The 19654-nt window shown below is 38.1% G+C and overlaps 1 protein-coding gene across 7 annotated transcripts in view; it reads left to right on the top strand.

The window, feature by feature from the left end:
• Positions 1–19654, top strand: part of brsk2b (BR serine/threonine kinase 2b) — a 160277-nt gene that overhangs the window by 66759 nt on the left and 73864 nt on the right. For all 7 annotated transcript variants that reach the window (XM_048185154.1, XM_048185156.1, XM_048185158.1 and 4 more), the window contains exon 2: positions 15083–15177. In XM_048185154.1, coding sequence (XP_048041111.1) covers positions 15083–15177 — 95 coding nt within the window. The remainder of the gene's footprint in view (positions 1–15082; positions 15178–19654) is intronic.

Here is a 19654-nt window from a genome sequence, read left to right on the forward strand (position 1 = left end):
TCCTATAATGGCAAAGTTGAATTTTAGCTTAGACTCTCTGCTGCACCATGTTTTCTTTGAAAACTTAAAATAGTGTTTTGAACTTTGTTTTTCTTATTCAGTTATAGTAATTGATATCTAGACTGGGTCACTGTTTACGGTCTGATTTGAGTGCTTAAAGTTCAGCATGGTTCTTACTCTCACTTGTCTTCACTTGTATTCTGCCATACGGATTCCGTTACTTGAAATGAGAAGAAAATTTGCTGTTTGTTTACTCAGGGTCCCTTCCACATCTTAGATGCATCTCACTCCCAATTCCCCCAATTGGTCTCTCTCACTTTCTTCCCTCTTCCTCAGGGGACTTGTCCTGTTTTCTAGTCCTTCCCTCTCCATTCATCATGTGCTGTGTGATAGGGGGAGTGAACCTCTTTTAATTAGCTGATTAATAATGAATGGGGCCGCTCAGTGTCTTCTTTTGCTCCAGTGGGGTGCTGCTCTGTTGGGGAAGATGAAGCGGATGTAGTTTTCCCTCAGACTTCTATATTTTCATTGAGATGGAATGTTTTTTTTCTTAGAAAAAACTGTGATGGGCTCTTAAAAAAAGCAATAATACTGTTATGATGTTGATGCTGTTCACTAGATCATCAATATTATAAGAATACTAATAGAATGCAAACAAAGTTTGATTTGTTTAGCAAAATGTTTTATTTTTCTCTTCAAGTCCTTTCTGTCATGCTCTGCTGCCTATGACTTTTTTGCTCTGTTGTTACAATTACGAGAGACTGAAACTGATTTGTATAATCACTGAGAAAATGCTGTGCCTTAGAAAACCAGAAAGCAGGCTTTTCATTGTGTTCCCAAATTACTGAAAATGTGCCATTACTTTGAATTCAGTTGTGATTTCTTTTTATTTTTAAAGCGGTAGAAAAAACAACAACAACTCTATTCTTGCACTTACTCTCATTTTGACTCTTTTGAAAGACAAAATGAGAAATGTTGAACAATGTAATGGTAATTTTTTTTGTCATTAGTTAAAAAAGTAAAAGTCCTAATAAAGTATCTTAAAAGTAGTCCATACTCATGAAGTTCAGATGTTTACTCATGCTCATGTCATTCCAAACCTATGTTTGGAAAAATGCTGATATGCAAACAGCTTTAATGACCATTGAATTTCATTGTATGGGCAAAAAAAAAAGGGATATTTATCAAAATGTATTCTTTTCTGTTCCACAATAGAAAGAAAGTCCATACAGGTTTGAAATGACACGAGGGTGAGTAAATGATTTTTGGATTAACTATTCCTAACCGCTGCAGCTGAATTAATGAATTAGTGAGTTTTGAGTTGATCTGTTTTATGGATGAATCATCCAGACAGGTTTGATGAACTGATTCATTGTCAGGAAAAAGACTATTAGTAAATAATTTTGTTCTGTTCCTAACATAAAGCTATCATATGGCTTCAGAAGGCCACGTTTTAACAATTATATTTATAAGAAATGTTTCTCGAAGCAAATCAGCATATTAGATTTTTATTGTGATATTTTTTTGGTGTTCTGTTTTGTCTTTCTTGAAGCTTGGATGTCCCATTTGTTGTAAATGCATGGAAAAAAAAAAAGTTTCCTTTTGTATTCCACAGAAGAGGGATTTTTAGGTGAACCTACTTGAACTTGGGTGGCTTAAAGAACATGACGATCATGAAACTTTCAGTTGATTTATCAGACCGGAGGCCACACTCATCTTAAAACAGCGCTCAGGGTCTTGCTCTGTCAGCATTCATTGACATTTCTCCAGACAGGCCATCCTAAATAGAAAAAGACACCCATACTTGAGCGAGAGACTTTGACTTTTTTTTATTTATTTTTTTTTTTTTAACTTTGTCTGTCCCTCCCCTCCCCTCCCCTCCCTCCCTCCCTCCCTCCCTCCCTCCTCTTTTTCTCTTTCTCAATTTCTGTACCTCTCAGTCTCTTTCTTTATCTTTCCACTCTTTGTTTTAAGTGACTCTTTTTTCACTCCCCCAGTGAGATAAGAGAATCACAGAGAAACCCCAGAACACAGAGGTATTAACTCTGTAACCTCCCTCACCTTGTGCCCTTACACTCCTGCTGAACTAATCTACTGCCACCCACTCACACACTCACTCACATCTGTACACTCCCCAAAGGGACTGGCAAAAGGTTAAGAATATAATAAAAATAAGACACCACAGTGTGAACAGGAGATGTATGTATAAGTGAAGGCTGGTCCTGGTACATGTCTGTCTGTTTTTGCAGTCTCAGAGGAATACCCTATATACGTGAATGTGCTGTTTAACAGGCTGCTCTGTCCTCATCTTTCATCATGATGACTCCGGAATGCACTTCTCCTCTTGTTGCTCCCTCTTGTTTTGTGTTCCGGTACCGAAGAGCACTGTGCTGGTCTGATTGATAAACGGGTGCAATGGAAAAGAAGAGCAGAGGTTGTCTGTAATGCTGGCCTGATGCCCAGGTGCAGATCTGAGAATCCAGCCTGATTACTTGCAGTAAAACATGCTGCTACAGCTGCTGTACAGCGCCCGATGAGCTACACTCATTTATATGTATATATATATATATATATATATATATATATAGTTAGTGTATATAAAATATATATATATATATATATATATAATATAATATTCATTTTGACTAGTATTTAGAATTTCCATAGCGACCATTTATCGGTTGTGGCCCTTAGCATGAACATAGTGATCTCAGTGAATCCCTGATAAATTAAAATCTTTTTCTAAGATTAATAAATGCAGTAAAATATTGTTAATGGTTAGTTTATAATACCTAATGCATTAATTAATGTAAACCATTTAAACTTTACTGTGAAACTTTCACTTGAAGAGTTCATTTGCAAAAAACGATAAACGCCTTTTTTCTTTTTTTTTTAAATGAAGTAAGTGCTGTGCATTATTCTCCATATATAGCACGTTCTGTACCCTAAATCCATTTTGTCAGAAAAGCCGGTATTGTCCACTGTCAGCCATCGCAAGTTCACGTTTTACAGCAGAAGCCGACAAGCGCCCTTGTTGTATGTGTACAGAAACCGATAAGTCCGTTTTAGCGAATCAGCGCACAGTATTCAGGTCAGGTGACAAGGTTTCTAGTCACTTAAAAAAGACGCGCTAGCTGAGGGAAGTTTTGTCAAAACTGACTAAAAGTGATCGAGGATTTATAATTTCGACTCCTGTAAGTCCTTGAACACCATACACGACTTGCATGCTTAAACCTTGGTTGTTCTTTTGCGTGTGTGTGTGTGTGTGCGTGCGTGCGCGCACGTGCGTGGATGCGCGTGTGTGTGTGTGTGTGTCTAAGTGTGAGAGAGTGTACTTGTGTGCCTCTCTCTTTGTGTGTGTGTGTGTGTGTGTGTGCGCACAGTGAGTGGATGGCTGTGTGTGTGTGTGTGTGTGTGTGTGTGTGTGTGTCGATCTGTTAGTGTGTGTGCGCGTTTGTGTGCACACGTGTGTTTGAGTGTGTTTTAAATGCAATAACAAAGCAATTACTTGGGTTTTGTTTAACTCTGAAACATGAAATGTGGAGTTATCTGCTTTTGCCAAAAAACGACTGTTGGGGTTATCTGCTTTTGCTAAAAAACAAACTTTTAATATATATAAAAAACATACTTTCAGTGAACTTTATTTTTTTAATTTACCTTAATTTTTTGGAGTTATTATTACTTAATCAAAACAACCCAACTGCAGTTTGATTAATATTACTTGGAATGCACAATAAAAAAAAAAAAAAGATTTGTGAGAATTAATAAAAATGGAGTTAACTGTTTTTGCAAATAAACTCTTCACTTATACCCTAGTATTTACCACATTAATTACAGTATAATGTCAAAAAAAAAAAAAAAAAAAAAAAAATCACCACAGTGATTTATGGCATTACCATTGTACTTTTTGATGAATATTGTCAGTGGTGAAACTGTGGTGTTCGTTACTTTTCTGAATTAGTAAGAGTGATTGTCTTATATACAGGGGTGCACATAACTTTTTTTGGTCTGGTTCCCAAGGGAGCACCTCGAGATGTTGCTTGGTACTCACACTTTACGCGACACACTTATCCTAAAAGCTGTCCTCATCACTTTCCTCCAGACTGCTCTCCTCACTATCTTCTTTTCTCTCGAACATGGTAGATGATGATAATGATTTTTTTTTATTCTATTTTACTAACATTAATGACACAGACAATAGCAAGAATAATAGGCTGCTGTCACTTTAAGAAGGAAAGCACGGACCAAATAACTGACACACATCCGGTTTCTTTCTCAACTGTTCACTTATGACTTAACCTAGAGAATACTTGCCGAGACAGGTATTTTGACAATTTTGTGTGTATGTGTCCGTTAACACGCAAGTAAATGCGAAAGAGGAATTAATTCCTTGTTTGAGCGCTGTCTGACTCTCTCTCTCTCTCTCTTTCTCTCTCTCTGCGTGCATGCGTTTTGGGGGTGTGAGGCTGTGCGCACAGATAACAGCTCGTGAGTCCCGATTTTCACCTCTTCTTACGCTTTTAAAATCGTTTGAATGTGTTAATTGGCGAGACAAAAAACGTCCAAATGATATACTATCACTCTGTGATGGTTAAATTTAGCAGTTAATCCACGAATCACATGCATGCCGAACCGTAGGACCTTATCTGTAAGGATCACGGATTAACTGCGATCCGTTGCACACCTAATAATTAAAGAACACACTTATCATCATCATGATTGCTATCTTACCAGAGATGGAGAAAAATCCTACTCCAGTAAGTAAACATTTCCCTGTGAACCGGTCCTCAAAAATGTTGGTACTCAAAAGCGATTCACTCCATGTTTTCTGGTGCGCATCATTTATTTTTACCATGCATGCGTACCTGCATACCACTTATGTGCACCCCTGCATATATATCTATTCCATTATCAAACCATCATGAAAAACACTTTTTAGGACAGATGTAAACCTATCTGCATGATGAATGCATTAACTAAATTATATGTAAAACGATAAATCTTTATTGCTGCTGTTCGTCCTCCTCTGCTGAAGCGATCCCGATCCCAGCTCCTAAATCTCATCTGAGAAGTAACAAAGACAGTTAATCAATACCCCATTGGCTGTAACAGCTTCAACGGGGTGACATGATTGGCTGAGGTCGAGGAAGGAGGAGTGACAACCAGCTGTCATAACGGTAAATAAGAAAGGAGAGCAGAGGGAGTCAATAGCTCTTCAGCTGAAATAAGTAAATGACATTAATAACCTCTCAAAGTCCTCAATTACGTGACACAAATGTGCAGAATTAATTTAGTGGTACATAGCATGTTGGAAATCAGTAAAAAAGTATTTTTGTCTTTAAATGTCTATAAAAATGTGCTATCATAATATCCTCTTTTTGTGGAATGGAAAATATGTTTTTTGAAAAAATAAAAATTCTCAAATATCTTTTTTTTTTGTCCATAAAGTGACCATCATTTTGGTCCGATTACTGCTTATATGGACAAAACAATCGAAACGTTCATATAGTTCAGTTCCAAACCTGTACTGTACAAGACATGATGACAGTAAATTATGACAACGACTTTTCTTTTTTGGATCTGTTTCATGATTTACATTGATTCTTGAATTCATAACAGATGCTAGTTCTTGTATAACTGTGACCAGTATTCATTGCTGTGCCTTTTGAACAATAACTGGACCATTGCTTTCCCTCCACCTTGCTCCTCTATTGTCTTTATCCAAATTAGACAGATCCATTGTGGAGGCTCCTTTATCTGTAATGAATTAAGAGGAGAGGAGATCAAAAGGAAGAAAGCAAAGAGAGCAAAGCACAGAGGCGAGTGGGAATGTGAGAGAGCGAGCAGATGATGTGTTGAGAGGCAAAAATCCCCACGCTTGACTGTTAATATACAGTAGGCAGTGGGGTAATGAGCGAGCCGTCACTGACGCAGCACTCAAATCAGCCAGTGCTTGAGAGAGATGTCAACAGCCTCCTACAATGGTGACTGGTATAATGCAACCCCCCACAAAAGCCCACTAAACCTCCCCAAAACACTTCTGAATTGCACTTCACGTGCTTCTGGTTGGCCAGTGCCAATTTAACAACTGGGTTTTGGGATTTGGCATTGGGTTTTGCTCTTAGATTTGATTGTTATTAAGGATTGGATTAGGGACAAGATCAGTGTAACGTTTTAAGCATTTTTTTTTGGTCTATTGTTTTATCCATCAGTGTCCACTTCTCTGTTATGGTCACTTTCACAGCCCACCAGAAGGAAGCAATAACAGCTTAGCCTTTGAGGATTTATTTGTCTCCCCTTGGCTTTCATTAAGAGCAATAAACACATGTTTAATGCCGTTGGCACGCAGCCCCTTTATTTGAATCGGACCCAAGATGCTCATGGAGCATGTGCTTCAGGGAGGGGCAGCTGTCTGCTGTCCAATCATTCCCCCTTCCCAGGATCCCATGTAGAAGCTTTGGGACTGGTTTTGGACATGAGCCTGAAATAAGCCTTGAGACTCAAGTTCATTGATGTATTTGAAAATGAGTAAGCTTGACAACATTGAGTGACTGTCTACTAAGCATTTTTACACAGCAGTGTGGTCCTATAACAGTTCCATTCACCTCACAGTCCCATTTTTCATCTGTACTTCTCATTTTGTTCTTAAAAAAAAAAAAAATAGCATAACCATTAAATAGTGCAGGGGTTGGCAACCTAAGGCAACCTAGATTGACTCAGGGAAGGGTAATCACTGGCACATGAGCATTAACAGGAGATGTATGTATTTCATTAAAGTAAATTCCTTTGCACCTGCATAGTGATCTACATTTTCAGGTAATCAATTCATATAGACAACCTTTTCTCTCTCTCTCTCTCTCTCTCTCTCTCTCTCTCTCTTTTTTTTTTAATATTAGGAGCTATAAATACTATTAAAGGGTTAGTTCACCCAAAATTCTGTCATTAATTACTGTCGTTCCAAACCCGTAAGTCTTTCATTCATATTCGGAACACAAATTAAGATCTCTCTGATGATATCTGAGAGCTTTCTGTGTGCATATATGTGTGTGTATATATATATATATAATATGTATATATGTGTGTGTGTGTAATAAATATATATATATATATATATATATATATATATATATATAAGTACTGTGCAAAAGTCTTAGGCCACCATTAAATGTTGTTGTCTTAGCAATGGTATAATGACTTTATTTCTCAGTCTCTTTATTAGAATATAACCCGAAAACACAGGAAATTTGTATGTATGCAGAATTAAAAAACAGAAAAAAATGACTTCTATTGGCTAAAGTGGCAAGTATTTAATGACCTCCTCTTACACTTGAGCAATAGCGGAACCTGGCTCTCTTAAACCTAAATGGAATGGAAAAGGACTGGAGGGCCAAGAAAACCTTCAAAATCTGATGAGAATTTTTATATCATAATAAAGACAAAAAAATAAATATGGATGGCCATTAAAACATTGCTAAAACAACAAAGCTGGTGGTAGCCTAAGATTTTTGCAAATTACTTTGCCCTCAACTGTTACATTCTTTTGATCAACCATGAATAGTTATATTTCCAGCAGTGTTAAAGTGGTTTGTAGTGGTTCCTTCATGTAGGAGAACTTTGGTTAAATGTGTCTGCTAAATGAATCAGTGTTAATGTTCTGTCAGTGTTGACTTGACATTAATTTTATTTTGCCCCTTCACCACCTTCGTGGCCTTCATGGTGAGTCTGCATTCAGGCCATAATCACTCCCGGCTGCTCAGAGCACACACTGACGGACATGATTGGGAGGGAGTGGGCTTCAATCAGTCTGCCTGAGGGGGACTCCTATTATATATCTGTGTTTGCAATAAGCAGATGGCATCTCAGATTGTTTCAATGATGCTTGATAAATGCAACAATCTACATTACATGCCCATAAAGAAGAGTCACAGGAGAAAGAGAGTGATCACTTGCTTATTGAATCTCTCATGGGGATAGTTCCCTTGTGTCTCATGTAGCTCCATCCCAAATGGACTGCTATTAAAAGTAACTTTTCACTACTTCCATAACCAACTTGATTTCCATACTTTCCATATATATTCATATTCAGATTTGAAGATCATCAATCATCATTTTGACAGGCACAGATGGCACATTGAGAAATTTCCAAATGGCTTCTCTCTAAAAGGCAGTCACCTGGAAAACACACACATTTTCTTTTAAATCATAGTGGGGACTTTACACTGAATTTTTATACTGAGAAACTGAGAAAATAAATAATATTTAATATTTTCTTATTTGTTGTCTGGACCTCAATGTTTTCACGAGCTGTTACTCCAGACTTAAGTGTCACATGATCCTTCAGAAATTGCAGTTGAAAACCATTGTGCTGCTTAATGTTAATATGCCACATATTTTTTGCATGATTCTTTGATGAATAGAACATTCAAGGACAGCATTTATTTGAGATATATATGCAGTTCACAAACAATGGTGTTACCATACTCTGTCATGAGTACCTAAGCAACAGAGATGCTTGTTTCATTTTTTTTTTTTTTTTAAATGCAAAATTGCTCCCCACTGGCAGTATTCTGATTTTTCAGAAAATTTTACTAATTTATTTTTACCTACACCACATCAAATCTAGATGAAATTCTCATGTTATCATCAAATTCTTATTTATCCTTCACACGTGTGACATAATGAGGAGTACAACTTCCTTTTTCCATCCAGTCAGTTTTAGGAATCTTTGCACAGTAATTTACAGTTGTGGCCAAGCTCTGGTTACGGTAAAATTCATAGGTTTGAGGACATGAGTGTCTGTCAGAAGGTTCCAGGTGTTAAGCACTCTAAGAGAAGAGACCCATGGGCGATCTGGACCACTGGAACCCGCATGAACAATTAGTGATTTGAAATGCAAAATGACTCGTTTATCTCCATCCAGCTGTTCAGTGGGGCCTAAGCGGCAAATGCTAAAAACAGCCCTTTAAATAAATGCAGAGCGCTGGTAGTTAAAAGACAGAGGGAAGAGCAGTGGTGAAAGTGTGGGTGGTGATGTCAAGACCTCTGTTCCCCTTAGGCAGAAACTATAAAAGGACTAATTGAAGGATTTTCACAGTGAAGGAGATGAGGAAAATAAAACAAACATAAAAGATGATGCCTGACTCTTAGGGTTTATGAGCTACTTGCTGTTATTGGAGCAGTTTGTGTTATTGTTTTCAGTGGTTCGCGCTCATCACCGCTGAAGACACTCCTGCTGACCTGCTCTAAAAGCCAGTCAGAGAACACAAGCGCTCATCAGATCCCTGTGATTCACACCTGCCCCGCGTCACTGTCAGACACTTTTGACTGCAAGCGTTTAGAGTCAGCACTCATGGGGTGAATGAGGATGTGGAAGGCCAGAGGTTTGAAATATTAGCATTTTTTAAATATATGATAAAGGAAACAAGTGTTTTAATGACTGCCACTTTCTATTTCTATTACATAGACGTCACTTAAAAAACAAAACAAAAAAATGTGGCTGTGGGTGTAGTTGACAGGGGAGGTGTCATGAATATTAATAATTTAACATGATCTTTTACTGTTTTGATAAATTGTCTGTATGATGTATTGATCCAGTTCAGGTCCATGGTTCATTTTATTTGAGCTGAATTCCTTGAGCTTCAACAGCATGTTCTTAAAACCAAGGTCATGGGTTTGATTCTCAGGGAGTGCATGAATTGATCAACTGTGTACCTCGAATGCTCTTTAATTCGCTATAGATAAATGTGTGTGTGTGTGTGTGTGTATATATATATATATATATATATATATATATATATACAGTGCTTCCCACAGGTTTGAAATATACTTGCGGTGGTAGCCGGGCGAAAAATCCTATTACTCACGGCACAAAAATGGTCTACTACATGTGACAAACAAATAATGTGTGATTTTTAACAGTATTTTTATTTATTGAAATTAATTTTAATTACATAGCATATTACATTTAATTACATACTAATATTATGCATTATGCATTGTAAATTATGCAAAATGGTTCACCTTTTCCTATGTTCTCCTTGCTGTCATATAGTGTCTCTCTCAGTGAATGGGACACAGATTTTACTAGTAAAATTTATAAAATGAATAATATATGTGTCAAATAATGTTCTTAGTCTTTTCTTCCTGTGGGGGAGACTACAATAATTTACTATGAATTAAATGGAAATCAAATCAAATACAATTTATAGTGTAACCAAAATACCAATAATGCCCAAAAGAAAGAGAAAAAACTTAGCGTGTGACTTTTAATTATAAACAAGCCCGAAATACACCGGGACTCTTATTTTGAAATGTCTGTACTATTGCAGGCTGATCCTTCAGATTCTTACAATCGTCTAAAACATTTTATATAAAGGACATAAAGTAGACATTGTAATAATTCATCACCTTGAGTTCATTAGCAATCGCTTGACATAAATCTGCGCTTTTCATTGATTGAGAATCACTTTGAAGCAGACTGAAGCGCTGTTGCGCGAGCTTGTAGAACGCGCAACAGCGCCGCCTAGTGACTTTGCAAAATGCAGCGCCTGTGGGAATGTCAGCGGGAGTAAACAGTTCTGACGACGCACGCATAACGATCAAAGCAGGTATGAAACGATTAGTTAATCGATCGCGGATGGTTTCATTATATTGGGCAGATATAAAAGTATAAGAGGATAAAAATAATAAAAGCAAAAATGTGTCTCCAAATATACTTCGGCGGCCGTTATATATATACACTTCCCTTTCAAAACTGAAATGTTAGCAATACATTTCAACAGCACAATGAGTTTCTATTTTTTTTCAGTCTATTGTTTTATTCTATTTTTATTGTTCTCTTTTTATTTTTTGCCAATCGTTCTTGCTGAACAATTTCAATGATCCAGTGAACCTGTAAATACCATCTGATCTGGGATTTTGTAGGTCAGTGGATAAATGCATGGAACAGCAATACAATGTAGAATATGACTGGTCTCATGGTTTCATATCACTTGAACCAAAATTGACGCTGTACATCAGTGGATGTATGTCAAGGGTGTTTCTTTTTTTTCTCCTTTTTTTTTATTTGGTTGAGGTTTACTAGAACGGATTACTATAAAATGGATTGGAGTGTATGTCTTAAGTGCCCATTGTAAATAACAAATAGCATTCTCAAACAGTAACATTTTTCTGAACCTTGTTAAGATTTTAATGGTGACTGCTCATTTTTTAAATCAAGGCCATGTGTTCATAACCAACACTCAGCTTACAGATTGTTGACAACATTTAGGTTGAATATCACAAGCCGTTTACATACTGTAAAACCAGTATCAGCAACATGCATAATAAATAAACCTACGTAACCTTTTCCATTTAGCCTCAAACAGACTCCATTTGTTTCAGTCACTGTGTAATTATGGAGTTTTTATACCGGAGCCCTGATGCTGCTACATTAATCAAAAATAGATCTGAGTGGGACTACAGGGCCTTGGCAAGAGCTGTGGTTATCTATTGTGTGCTCAACTTTACTGCCAAATCTCATGCTACATGCTCTTTAATAAGAAAAAGGAATGAGTCCCGGCAAAATAAACGGATCTCAAGGCCTAACATGGGATGTATTTTTTTGTGGTAGAGACAGAGTAGTTAATACGAAACTTTACTGTGTATTTCTTAGGGGGAATGTGGGGATTATAGAGAAAAGGAGAAGCCAGAGACTATGTGGGAAAAGTAAGTATTGTCTCTGTGTGTTTGCGTGTACATACAGCAGAGAAGATCTGACACAGAGTGGTGGTTGATTGGAGAAGCCCTGGTGATTACTGATGCATGTTATTGCTGAAGGTCACCAGCAGGCAATTCACTCTAACTGATGAACTCTCATTTATTGATCTTTTGAGTCCCTGCAGCGGGAGGATGAGGGAAGCCTCTGGGGACGCATGCTGAGCCTCCGGGGATGCAGTTCCACTGTGCAGCCATGAGAACATGATGTCATGCTGCTGTGTATATGTTAGCTTATCAAAGCTGCACTCTTTCAGCTTACTTTCAGTGTACTACTATGTAAAGAGTAAATATTAAAAAGAGGGTGGAGGGAAGTATGGCAAGAAAGGCTTGTTTATTTTTTTTCCTATTCTCTTAAAGTCACCATTAAATCAAATTGGACAATTCATATTTTTTATGGAATATTACATATTTTTTATCCATGCAGATCATTATTTTTTTCATCTCTTCTCTGTGTGTTTACTGGCGCAAGGGCAGGACAACCTGTCAATCACATGACATCACAGCAATAGCAATCGACACCTAACCAATCAATTTCCAATGGGCAAAATCAAGTTATGTTTTTCTTTTTCGAGAAGCCGTTTAACTCAGATATACGTCACAATAAGGAAGGAAAGACTTAGTTTAAGTAGTGGCATTTAAGGCAAATATAAGTACACTATGTAAAGGTTCTTTATTGGCACCTATGTTTCCATACACTTTTATAATAATATGCTTACAAATCATCTGTTTATAGTTAATTCATAGTTTATATATTATAGTCTCTACATAATAGCCTATATACAAATAGTACGTTCTTCATTGTCACTGTAATTAGCAAAATTATTATAGTTTAATTAGCTAATAAAAATAGTTCAATGTTTTATTAACCATATAAGTAATGTACAGTATTTTAAATCAGTAGTAAAGATGTTAATATGGTTAGTAGGAGTAGGGCTGGGCGATATATCGCATGCGATTGTCACGCGCATTTCGTCAGTAAAGCCGGTTCCCTGATTACCGCTAAATCGCCATCACCTGCTTTCAAATGGAGCGGCATTTAATAGACAGAACCGTAGATCACTGACAAGCTACGCAATATCGCGTTCATTATTGAAGGCGATTAATCTGCGATAATGAACGCGATATTACGTAGCTTGTCAGTGATCTACGGTTCTGTCAATTAAATGCCGCTCCATTTGAAAGCAGGTGATGGCGATTTAGCGGTAATCAGGGAACCGGCTTTACTGACGAAATGCGCGTGACAATCGCATGCGATATATCGCCCAGCCCTAATTAGGAATAAATAGTTCTCACTTTAGATTACATCACGGAACATCTGAAAATGTCATTAAGTACTTAAACAAACCTTTATTGGACATTAATTGCATTCATTTTAAGTGTTCCTTAAAATGCTTACAAATACAGTAAGCACACACACACAAATGTTGGCTGTGTGTTGGCTATTAACATATTAACCACGCATGTTGGCTATTAACATATTAACAATGTAGAGACTAAAATATATAAACTATGAATTAACTAAACTAATAGTTTGCACATGATTTGTAAGTACTTTATTACTGTATAACTTAACTTGAGGTTATTTTAACTGTAAGTTTTTTTTTTTTTTTTGTTTTTTTTTTTTTTTTGGAAACTGAAATGGTTTTGCTGTAAAACCCCCTTTTGGAACCTTTATTTAAGACTGTATTACCGGTACTCATATTTGAACAAACCCTTTCGCCTTTGGCACATAATTCGTCAAGTACCACTTCAACTCATTCAACTCTATATTATGGTTTGTTCTTACTTTTCATAACATTTTGGTTTCTATTATTCCCATTGCTTGCAGGCGTTTTGTTCACACACGCCTCCTTTGCAACTCGGTGACCTTTCTTTTTTTTGTGTGTGTGTGTGTGTCAAGTGTTAGTTGAGAAATCTCTTATGGGCGAGTGTTGTTTTTCTCTGCAAACGACAAGAACCCTGCTTGTTTACTTGCTTCAGAGGCTCGAACGTTGTTGACTCATTCATGTAATTTCTTTTTTTTGTTGTTGCACAGAACACTGACGGAAGTGTGCTAGCCTATTTCTGATTAGTTGTGTTCATGTAGGTTTCCATGGTTTCCTTTGCACCAATTTATGAGAGAGGTTTGCTGTATGTTTTAATGATGAGAACGATTGATGATTTTTTTGGAAATTAATGGAGATTTAAAGTTCCATTTGACTTGAGTGCTTCAGTATTTTCAGACTAAATCATTTTGACCTCCCTATGTAATTACATACCAGGAAGACTTCAACTCTAGTCTCTCAGTCACTGATCATGCCGGTCCAAACTCTACAAAATGTCTACAAAGAATTTACAAGAACGCGACACATGCTTTAAATTAGATATTTCTTTCCTTTTATAAGATTTGTCCTTTTCTTTGTTGTGGATCGTCTTATATGTCATTGACCTTCAGACTGGTTAATGTTGACCTAGTTTATGAACTAGCATGTTTACCAGTTGGTGTTGAAGCTCATTGATCAAGGAAGTCTGGTGGGGATTCTTGTGTACGCAAAAAACAGATATTTTGTATTCAGCTATACAGGCTTTTTTCTTCCTAGAAAGTTCTGGCAGTGACTCACAATTGCATTAGCCATATGACATTTTACACATGTCTGTGTGTGTTCATCTCAGCGCAAGGCAATTACGGCAAGATGAAATATTCATTGGGTCCCCCGGACGCTCTCCGCTGCACCCTTGAGCACGGAGTGAGGGTGTAGATTGCGTCTGCGGAGCGTCCTCTCCTGTGATACAACATCAATGACATGTCGTGAAAGTGGCGCAAGATGCCATTTGGGCTTTAACGACATACATATAAAAGAGATCCAGGGACCTGTCAGGTCTTTATATCCCCTCTGCCCCCTGTGTAAACCTTCAGGGAAATCAACAGTTTGATATGCAGAGCCGTGCTGAAAAATGTATGGGGGTAATAAAGGCATGCACAGACGTGGCATTTAGCCAAATATGCTTGCTGATATATATACATGCCCGTGTCAGCCTTTGAGCATAGTGACAGTCTTTTATCGTCGATATGACAAAAAAAAAACATTGAGGGGGATTTGACTCTGATCTTGCCTTGTTTGTGTTTATGTATGTTCTCTGACATTTACTTTGCTACATGAAAAGTGCCCCTGGTTGTCATATTATGGATACCGGCGGGCTTTAGAGGGAGAATTCTCATTTTGCCAAAATGAAACTCACGCTGGGACCAGCCTTTTATCATCTAAGTGCTTTTAGGTTGATGTACTTTTTCTGCTTGTTTGACAGAATTTCTTTTTTCTCTTCTCTCTTTTTACTCCCGCTCCAGGCCTTGTGAAGCTGGGAATCCACTGTGTCACATGTCAGAAAGTTGCCATAAAAATTGTAAACCGGGAGAAACTCAGCGAGTCTGTGTTGATGAAGGTAAGATTGTGCTGTTTTTTTAATGTACTTCATGAGATGACTTAAGTAAACCAGTCTGTCTCTCTGCATTGAATTATAATGGAACTGAAAGTTGTCAATTAAAGATGGCTGCTTGTACCAAATCTGTCGCTTGCATTACATATACACTGTGGTGGGTGAGTTTGAGGATTTAAATTTATTTAGATTACTCACAAAGCTTATTCTGTCACAATACCATACAGTTTACTGAAAGGGAATGTTAGCACAATTTCTGTCCTAATTATGCCAAGGTTCTTGCTACAGCAACAAAACATGAAAGAGTCTTTTGAGTACAAACAGGCAGCTGTCACTGTGCTGCTGAACTGCTGTCAGGGGATTGTTTGATTATATGAAAGGATTACCCTCAATTCTTTTACCCATCTTCAGTAGTTTGCAAGGAGTGGCAATGAGACACACTGTAAGACTGGACATTGATTAGCAGGAGTTCACTTAAGGTTATATCTAATCGTTCATTATCAGATTCGAATCGTGCACAGTGAGCTCTCCAACTGTGATGCTCTATTTGGTATATCTTCTTATGAAGTGGCTCTTGATATGTACAGTATCTCACAGAAGTGAGTACACCCCTCACATTTTTGTAAATATTTTATTATATCTTTTCATGTGACAACACTGAAGAAATGACACTTTGCTTTGCTACAATGTAAAGTAGTGAGTGTACAGCTTGTATAACAGCGTCCCCTCAAAATAACTCAACATACAGCCATTAATGTCTAAACCGCTGGCCACAAAAGTGAGTACACCCCTAAGTGAAAATGTCCAAATTGGGCCCAAAGTGTCAATATTTTGTGTGGCCACCATTATTTTCCAGCACTGCCTTAACATGCATGGAGTTTACCAGAGCTTCACAGGTTGCCACTGGAGTCCTCTTCCAGTCCTCCATGACGACATAACGGAGCTGGTGGATGTTAGAGACCTTGCGCTCCTCCACCTTCCGTTTGAGGATACCCCACATAATAGGGTTTAGGTCTGGAGACATGCTTGGCCAGTCCATCACCTTTACCCTCAGCTTCTTTAGCAAGGCAGTGGTCGTCTTGGAGGTGTGTTTGGGGTCGTTATCATGTTGGAATACTGCCCTGCGGCCCAGTCTCCGAAGGGAGTGGATCATGCTCTGCTTCAGTATGTCTGCTTCCCTCAATGAACTGTAGCTCCCCAGTGCCGGCAGCACTCATGCAGCCCCAGACCATGACACTCACACCAGCATGCTTGACTGTAGGCAAGACACACTTGTCTTTGTACTCCTCACCTGGTTGCCGCCACACACGCTTGACACCATCTGAACCAAATAAGTTTATCTTGGTCTCATCAGACCACAGGACATGGTTCCAGTAATACATGTCCTTAGTCTGCTTGTCTTCAGACCAATGCAGACCAATTTGATGCAGTGTGCGGCGTATGGTCTGAGCACTGACAGGCTGACCCCACGCCCCTTCAACCTCTGCAGCAATGCTGGCAGCACACATACGTCTATTTCCCAAACACAACCTCTGGATATGACGCTGAGCACGTGCACTCAACTTCTTTGTTCGACCATGGCGAGGCCTGTTCTGAGTGGAACCTGTCCTGTTAAACCGCTGTATAGTCTTGGCCACCGTGCTGCAGCTCAGTTTCAGAGCGATAACACCAAATTTAACACACCTACTCCCCATTCACACCTGAGACCTTGTAACACTAGTAACTGAGATACTGTATATTCCTACTAGGGCTGTCAAATGATTAATCGCGATTAATCGCATACAAAATAAAAGTTTGAGTTTGCCTAATATATGTGTGAGTACTGTGTGTAATTATTATGTATATATAAATACAAACACATTCATGTATATATTTGAGAAATACTTACAAGTATATGTATTTATTTATATTTTTATATAATTTTATTATATATAAATAAAAATATTTTGTACATAAATAACAAATTTCTTTTAAATATATACATAAATTTGTGTGTATTTATATATACATAATAATTATACACAGTACTCACACATATATTAGGCAAACTCAAACTTTTATTTTGTATGCGATTAATCGCGATTAATCATTTGACAGCCCTAATTCCTACATATTGTATATCTTTGTTTGTGTGAATTGAATGAATTGTATCTGCCAAAAGCATTATCAGCAAAGAGTCAGGAAATGCCACAGATGTGGCTGCAAAATTTGAGTTGTTCACACAGATCACAAGTTTCACGAGGCGATTTCTAACAAGGAAAATATATAAATGGACACAGTCATAGTAATTGATCTCATGTGTTAGAGCATGTCTCAGGACTGATGAAAAATAAATAGTCTCTTTCTTAAGTTTAATCGTCTTCAATAAAGTGCTATTTCCAGATCCAGGAAAAAACAGATGCACTTGATTTGTCTATTAGAAAATGAGAAAGAGGTTAATGCTTAAATGCAGCGTGTTTGTGAACGAATTTAGTTTGGGTGGAAACCGATGACGTTTTCAGCACATTCTTACTGATGCTTTCACAAGTTTTATTGCAATTTATTGCAAATTTGACAAACCTTCATCTATGTTTGCCAGTTCAAAAATATTTACTGTATGGACCAAAATGGTTATAGACCAGGAGACTGTCATTGGATACTCCCTAGATATAATTTGATGTCCCTATGCAGTGCATATGTTGGGCCTTTGTTTGAAAGGATGTTTAGATACTTTTCTAGAATTTCTGCTGTACAAATATGGTGGTCACATACCTATGAGTTTATTATAACATTATCTGAAAGTCAGCAGATTTTCTTTGCTTTCCAGAATGAATAAATGGCTCTGTCAAAATGTTACTGTGGTATTACATTTTTTTTTTAAAGAAAAAAAAAGTGACAAGATGTGCCTAAGATGCTGCTGATGTTGCCATTTTGTTTTGTAAATTCAGTGGGCTTTAACATAAAAATCACTTTTGACCCAATCAACGTGATTTCCTCTCAATGTCCATCCGGCATCATATGGATTTCATTAAATGGTTAATGGCTCATTAACTCCTGGTGGATAGTGGGGCAGTAGTAATTTAGATGAGCTGATTGGTTCCTCATTGTAATTGGATGTGAGAGAGGGCTATACAGTCATCCGGTCCACATGCAGTCCCTAGACCCCCCCCCCCTGCTCACACATACTGTAGGTGTTTGGACTGCAGGGGAAATTGCTTCTCTGCAGGAAATAGACCTAGGTCTTATGGGAGGCATGCTTTTGTGTTTCTCATTGTCGTACTTTACTTTCCTCACCAAGCAGTATAATTTAGAAAACAAACAGATGCTCTCTGATAATAACGTAGAGTTAGAGTAAGGCCGCCTCCATGACTGATAGTTAGTTCCTCTGAAGGTCACCCCGTAACCCATTCTATTGTATCTCCTGCTTATTTTAGCTTCTCTCAGGGGCTGTTGTCATGGCAACCTGACATGATTGGCTTGAGGAGGGTGGTGGGGGAGAAAATTATATGCTTATAGTAAAAACAGCTTCTTCAGATGTTGTACTCCTCCATCAATGTATATGAGATATATGATCGACAGTGGAAGCAAAAGAGCGAGACAACAACCTGCGGTTCTTGCGCACTCATGAGTCCCAAAATCATGACTAATCTTCTCTGTGGTGTAATTTCCCTTGATTCCACCTTGATTCATTGGCTTAAACTAGACATTTCAGTTCAACTCATTGGATAGTCTCCCAGTCATTGGCTGCTACGTTCCTCCTGGAGTTCACCCTCGCCACAGTCATGAAGGAATAAATAAACAATAATGACTTCATTAGCATAAGTTTAGACAGTCGGCAGGAGGTCACCTGTCATTCTGTTGTTGTTTTTCTTCTTCTTCTCTTTCCTCAGCCTCCAGTGAACGCCATGTTGGTTGGCATTTGCATAGCGTGGAGCCGGTGTGCAGCTGTCAGTGTGTGGAAGAGCGTGCATGTCTGTATGTTGAAAGCAGGGGTTCGGTTCTTCCTGTCAGTGTGTGCTCGCTGGGACATAGTAAACGTAAGAGCTTGCATGTGTGTACTCAGAGCCCAGGGTGAGCGCGTCAGGTTTTATTTGTGTGTAGAGTATCCAGAGTGTATGTTAGTGAGTGTGTGTGTTCATGTCTACTCCCAGGGAGAGGCGGTGTTGTGTGTTAGGTCGTGGCACGCACAGAACAGAAGCCTGGCATTTGAGAACATGCTCCTTGCAGAGAACTCCACGGCCCCTGCCTGGCCCCTCCTGAACTAATGAAGTCGTCTCTGACATTTTCAGACATGAAAAGAAAAGCTCTTTGACTTACTTTGTGGTCACACTAATGAGGGTTATGTCAGGAGGTGACCTCGGCCTACTTTACCTCAGAGAATGTGCTGCAGATGCCTCAGAGCAACACTTTCTTCAAGGAGAAGATGTTGGTATGTGTGTGCATTCATTATATCGCATAGGTGATGTTTTTACGTAAATGAATTCGATTAAAAATAGAGCTCTTT

Source organism: Megalobrama amblycephala, linkage group LG3, assembly GCF_018812025.1.
Source record: "Megalobrama amblycephala isolate DHTTF-2021 linkage group LG3, ASM1881202v1, whole genome shotgun sequence".
NCBI lineage: Eukaryota > Metazoa > Chordata > Actinopteri > Cypriniformes > Xenocyprididae > Megalobrama > Megalobrama amblycephala.